At 37.1% G+C, this 6,869-nt stretch overlaps 1 protein-coding gene across 4 annotated transcripts in view; it reads left to right on the top strand.

Moving 5' to 3' along the window:
* The first annotated feature begins 289 nt into the window (after positions 1–289).
* CREBBP (CREB binding protein) overlaps positions 290–6,869 on the top strand; it is a 165,424-nt gene continuing 158,844 nt past the window's right edge. For all 4 annotated transcript variants that reach the window (XM_001363599.4, XM_007499077.3, XM_007499078.3 and 1 more), the window contains exon 1: positions 290–512. In XM_001363599.4, coding sequence (XP_001363636.1) covers positions 428–512 — 85 coding nt within the window. In that variant the 5' untranslated portion in view covers positions 290–427. The remainder of the gene's footprint in view (positions 513–6,869) is intronic.

The following is a 6,869-nucleotide window of genomic DNA, read 5'->3' as shown; positions in this document are numbered from 1 at the left end:
TGGGCCGCCTCGGCCCCCCCCCTCCTTGGAGTGTCGCGCTCGGGAGGGCGGGGGATAGTCCCGGGCCGCCGCCGCCGCCGCCGCGGCGGGGAGGGGATGAGGGAGCCGCGGCCGGTAGCAGCAGCAACAGCGGCAGCGGCCGCGGCCGGGGGCGGGCGGTGAGCGCTGCGGGGCGCTGTTGGTGTGGCTGTGATTTCTCCACCGGCCCCCAACCTCACTTGCCTCCCTCCCCCTCTGACCCCCCCATCTCACACTCACACTCGGACACCAGCCCCCCCCCTCCCGCTCCCTCTCGGTGCCGGCCCAGCCGGGGCTGCTCTCCGAACCCACCCCCCACCCCCCTTCGCTCCGGATTGTCTCCTGATTGCCCCGGACCCTTCGCAGCTCCTACCCCCACCCGCGGGGCTGTTTTCGAGAGCCGGCTAAAATGGCTGAGAACTTGCTGGACGGACCGCCCAACCCCAAACGAGCCAAACTCAACTCGCCTGGGTTCTCAACCAGTGACAATACAGGTGAGGACAGGGGGGCCTTTTGGGGGGAGAGGGGGTAGTTGGCTGTAAAGGGGCGGAGGGAGATGGTTGAAAATGTGAAGGGTTGGAGTGTCGGAGGGGAAGGGGAAAGAAGTGAATCTGATCGAAGCAAAGTGTCCTGGGAGTCTCAGAGGGTCGAGATGTAATATAGGTTTCAGGGAACTGGGAGAAGGCCCAGCCTGCAGTGAGGTTGGTAGACTTAGTATCGGTGGACCCTGTTTTGAATTACCTGTCACTTTCCACGCCAAAGGTGAGTAGCCATTTCAGATCACAGATGAAGTGGGGGGAGGGGGCTTCCTCGATAGGTTTTGGGATATTCTCTTGATAAATGGGAAGTTAATGATGGCCGAGATGGTGGGGTTCCGAAGAGAAGTGAACCCTCTTGTCTGGTTAGACATTGCAAGGGGATTCCACGTAAAATTGTTCCCAGTAAACCTTCACTTACTCTTGTTCCACCTTTATCATCTCGAAAAATTCTTCCAAGTTTGAAGGAAGAGAGTTAAGTTGAAAGCAGTGAAAAAGGTACTTCAATACAGATTGATTTGCTAGGATACAGATTTGCACGGATCTCTCGAAGCTAAATGACTTTAACAAGGAGGAAAAAAAAAGTAAGGTGCAGTGTGTTTATTTTGTGTGGTGATATCAGATGAGTGTATCTGCTGCGGAGTGTTGAAACGTGTGAGTGGCAGGACTGCATCTTGGTAAGGGAAAGAAATATCGAGGTTGAAAGATTGATATTAGAAATATTTTCTGAGTCCACAGAGCAGCAACATCATCTCATAGTTGGAATTACACTTTTAAGCCATTGAAATCCAGAAACTTTTTATGTCATGCAGTCTACAGTGATAATTTAATCCTTAAAAATTCAAACTTGTTTCTGGGATAATAGTCTTACTTTGGAAACTATCTATTTAAATCTTTCAACTGCCCTAAACCCAAAACTTTAATAGTATTATATCATAAAAGTTATGTATTGAATCTTATATTTCTAACAATTAGGAATGGTTTTAAATAAATTTATGCAATATAAGTGCTCAATTAAGAATTAAGCTTCACCTTTGAATTTGATTTTGGTTACTTTAAAAACAAAGTAGCCATCTGTTTAAATTTAATAGAACTTGGAGAAAATTAATTGTGATTCAGAATATCTCATTGTAAAAATGTTTAGAACATTAGGACAATTTTGAAGGCTTCCCTAAGTAATAACATCTTGAGATTTTTTATGTCATTACTTTTTTTTTAACCTGTGCTCATTACCTTATTCCCCATATTTCCTCTTTTTGAAAATCTCTTTGTACAGTACTTTTTTATCTCAGTAGTAATATCTGAAAATCACATTAAGTGAAGCTAAATTAAATTAATGTTGTTGCAGCAATGCCTATAGACATACACTCTGAAATGAAACAATTTGTGAAAACACTTGTTATCTGATGTAACTTTTAACACAACATAAAGACAACTGCATACTTTGCAACAAAAACTTTAGTTTGCCTCTTTGTTTTTAATAGTACCCCATCCCCAACCAGTTTTTTAAAATAGTATATGATATTTAATATAACTAATATTGAAATTTGACAAATGCTCTTTTGCACAGGTTCTTGAATAGTTAAAGGAAACATAAACCAGTGGGAGAAATGGCGCAAGTAATTAGCTAATAAAATTTTTGAGTTGATTGACTTGGAGTTTATTTTGATACTAAATCTTTATTTCCTTTGTGTCTTTTTCTCTAAGAAACTTGAAAACCAACCATAATTTAATCATTTCTTTCCAGAAAAGCAGGGTGTAGATAACTGATATGTTTTTACAAATCTTAAAGTAGACTCTTTTCCTCTTTTCTTTTTAATTCTGCTATATGAACATGAAGTCTTTAAGTGGAAAACAAAAGACCTCAACTTTGGAATATTGTGCCTTCAAATTGAATAACATTAATGCAGACTGTTAATAGCAGATTTTTGCTTTGGTGGTGCTTTAGTTTGCTTTAAGCTTTGATTGTATAAAGGGGCATAAACTATTAATGCAACCTCCATAAAGAGTTTTCCATATATAAACACTCAACTGATTTCAGCTACATAATGTTAATCCCAGCAAAATTCCTTAGAAAAAAGATTTTCACTTTTGTTGATTTTTTTCCTTTTTATGCCCAACTCTAGGAACAAATGAGTAAGATCTCCATGTTTTGTGAGGATTAAAAAAGAAAATTCAAAATTATTTAATTGTTATTAACAAATAATGCAGATAACCCAAATTTAATTTCATTTAATTCATTCTTTGCCTTTATTTAAACCTTAAATGACATAAATAATATTATTTGTGTGGGGTTCTGTATAACGTATTATTATAATGCAACTTAAACATACACAGCCTTTCTACTTAGTAGCTAATAATTTGAGACACAGGAGTAATGATATGGACAAAGATGTTAGGGATATTTATTTAAAAAATAAACAATTATTTAAATGGAATCCACCAGCAAAAAGGTGAATATATTTTCTGAGATGGGGAAGTGATGAAGTAAGACCTCTAGAGAGTAGTGAATTGGAGAGAACTACTTACCATTCTTACAGTTGGAAAAAACATCTAGTGTGTGTATTGGGGGGAATTGGGACTAACTTGGAGTAATATTATAACCTTTAAGTATAGTTTTAGAGATTAAACATTTATATTTGGGAAAATGGTGGGGATACTGAGTAACTTTGTCTGGAAAGAACCTGAAAGCTTCATGAGCAAGGGGACTCTATTAGAAAGATCACTAAGTTTGGTGTTAAAAGGCCTGAATTTGAGTCCTGGCTCTTATTCTTGTATTGTTAGCTATATAACAGTAGGTACAAGACCACTTCCTAGGCTTGTGTGATCTTGAAGGTCAATTGTTCTGATACTTTGTGAATCTGAGAATAGGAGACAAGCTAGTCTAGAGAACTTTTACAATGACTTTGAATTTAGGCAGATGATCTTGGTCTTATTCACTATCAATTTTAATCCCTTTTTAGTGTAGAATCAAATCTAACATTTTAGTAACATCAACTAGCATTCATTAAAGCCCTGCTGCATGTAAAGCATCACACCAGGTTCTGTAGAATATACAAAAAAAATAAGCTATTCTTTGCAAGCAGGTTCATTTACAAGCTTAGATGGCGATCTAAAAAACTAACTATGAGACAGTATACCGTTAAGGCCAAATGAAAATTCTTCTCATTTATTTAAAAAGATTAGGGATTTGCAATATGCAGGTACTTTTTTAAGTTAGGTATTGATTAAAAAAAAGTTTAGATCCAATAGTCCTTGCCCTTACAGAACTTATAGTTGAGGAATATTATATTTGTAAAATATTGCATTCGAAAGTTGTAAAACGAAGTACTATCTTGTAGGCAATGCTTATAGACAAATTCCAGGGTTATTTTGGATGGGAAGAGAATCTTGGGTAGAACACTGGTTATCTACCTGTTATTCCTGCTTTGGCCCCATAACAAGGGATTTGATAATGAAGTTTCCTGGAGGAAAATAGGACTTTAACTAAATTTTAAAGGAAGAAGTTCTAATTAATTATGAAGTGCCAAAAAGAAGGGGGAACAGCATGAAATAGATGGACAATCTAAATTACATATTGAAGAATTACATTGGACTTTAAGGAGACAACATGGTTCAGTCTAAAAGACTGGATTTGCTATCAGAGGACCTGGGTTAGAATCCTGGTTCTGACATTTAACCACCTTTGGGACCTTGAGTAAGCCATTTAACTCATGGGACTTAAGTTTCCTCATCTGTAAAATGAAATAATTGGACAGGATGACCTTTAAGATCCTTTCCAGTTCTAATTTTTTTATCTTATGAGTTATATGTTTTGTCAGTCTTCATACATTTTTATTTTCCAAAAGTCCTTTTAAGGAGTATGGAACTTAATAGAACAACTTAATACCATACTGTTGTGAAAGCAGCATGCTAAATGTCTCTTCAGAGGTAAATATGGAGTGGAGAAGAAAGTCTTAAGAAAAAGGGCTATCTGTAGTAGTAGGCAGTTTTTAATAGTTTTTCATTTTAGTAAGTGCCACACAAGTCATAGATTTGTTTCTGTAAAGATATATGTAAAATAATTTTTATACACTCCTTGACAAGTGGAGGGGAGGATATTTCCAAAAAGGAAAGGACATGGTGTAAAGGGAAAGACATGAAGCTTTGAGAGTGCATGGCAAGTTTGAGGATTAGAAAGGAGTCATATTTGACTAGGACTGAGGTTTTTAATCTTTATTGTATAACTAAGGACCCCTTTGGTAATCTGATGAAACCTCAGAATAATTAATACTATTAAGTTACCAGGTAAAATATATTAGATAGAAAAGGAAGCAAAATGGGAAATAAAAGATTTAAAAAAATCAAAACTTTTTCATGCAGCCTAGGTTAAGTGTCCCTGGACTTAACAGTGTAGATAGATGGTAATAACATGAGTCAAACTTGAAGAGTTAGGGTAGAGCCAGATTCTCTTAGAATTCATACTAAGTAACTGTTCTAAGGTAGAAGAGTGGTAAGGGCTAGGCAATTGGGTTAAATGACTTGTCCAGGCTCCAACAACTAGGAAATGTCTGAGGCCAGATATGAACCTAGGACCTCCCATCCCCAGACATGGCTCTATCCACTGAGGCAGCAGTGTCACTAGAGCCAGATTTTAAGGAAGGTCTTGAATGCCAACTAATGAAGTTGGAACTCTTATGTGATGAACAATAGGGAGTCAAAAGATTTTGATTTTATAGGTAGACTTGGCCTTTTTTTTTTTGAGACTTTCAGAGTGATGATGAGGCAGATAATTGCTTACATGGAGGTCCCTCATCTTTAAATGTTTCACAGTATTGTGTCCACCTTGTATTGCATAGCTTATACATTAATCTAGTTTTACATAAAGCTTGGGAAGCATATTGGAGTAGAAGATACTAACTTCATAGATGTCCCTGACAACCAGGACTTTGACAATATTGAAGTAACATGATCATAATTGTCCAAAAAGATAGCAATATAAGTTTGGAGGGGGGAGAGATTGAGGAGATGACCTATTAGACTATTTCACTTGTCTAGAATGGTGGTAATGAAATGAGGATTATTAGTGGGAATTGAAAAGAAGTGATGACAGATTCCTGAGGTAGAATCAATAGGATTTGGTAATTAATTGAAAGTTAAAAGGGAACAATTAAGACTAATCCCAAGGTTAACATGGAAAACATGACACTGGTACTACAGAGAAAATAATAAGTTGGAAGGAGGGATAGGTATAGTGGAAAAGATAGAGTTTTGGACATAATTGAATTGTGGTAGTAATAGCAGTCATTCAGATAGAGAGGTTATGAAAGCAGGACAGGATGAAGGAAAATCAGGGACAAATAGTTTAAGAAATTTTAAAAATACATGAGGGTTTTCTGGAAAACAGTCTCTGTACAAGTCAAAAGGTGAGCCAACATCCAAAAAACTTATGGGGTCATATTTATAATTCTCTTCAAGGATTGTCATGTGGAAGAGGGATTCGATTTTGGGGGGGGGGTAGGAGCAAGCAGTAGAAATTTTGTAGAGGTAGGTTAAAGTTCAATATAAGGGAATACTTCAAGAAGGAGCACCTTTTCCCATCATTAGAGGTCTTTAAACAGGCTGAAAGATACTTGTCAGAGGTGTTACAGAGAGCATTTCCTACTTAGGTATGAGTTAGTCCTGATTACGGCTCCTTTCTCTTCCAACTCTTTTACGATCCTCATCTAAGAAAACCTATGATAAATAAAATACTTTGGCAAATCTCATCTTTCATATTCATTCAACAAACATTTGTTAAATATTAAGTAAGATACAAAGAAAAGAGTGCCTCATCTCCAGAAACTTAAATATATTGATTTTTTTAAAGTATACAGTTAATACTCAAGTAGATTTATGACCCCATTGATTTGAGAGTTCCTCTAGTGATTGTCAATCCTCCATACCTAGACATCTTTTATGTCCCATTGCCCTCCCAAAAGTTTACCACAGGTGACCTACTCATCTTCTTTGATTTATCCTTCTTAGGAGAGGTCTATTCCATTCCAATCTTTTGATCTAACTCCTGTAATAGAATAATTTTATGATATCCTTACTCTTGTTCTTTGGAGTTGCTAGTTATATATTGTAACTTACCCACATACATCACTATGCCTGTTCATTTCCCTTGTATTTCAGTTTATCTGATGTTAAAGGTTGATGCTATAAAGCAACACTTGTAAATTGTATGTATTGCAAAAGATGGACCTTTGCTATTTGGGAAAGTTTAAGAGTCAGTATTTGTAAATTCCAAACAATAGAGTACTTGGGCAGATATCAACAATGTAACTATCACAA

This window comes from Monodelphis domestica, chromosome 7 (assembly GCF_027887165.1).
Source record: "Monodelphis domestica isolate mMonDom1 chromosome 7, mMonDom1.pri, whole genome shotgun sequence".
Lineage (NCBI taxonomy): Eukaryota > Metazoa > Chordata > Mammalia > Didelphimorphia > Didelphidae > Monodelphis > Monodelphis domestica.
The sequence above is the reverse complement of the archived record's forward strand: the minus strand, read 5'-3'. Positions and strand labels throughout refer to the sequence as shown.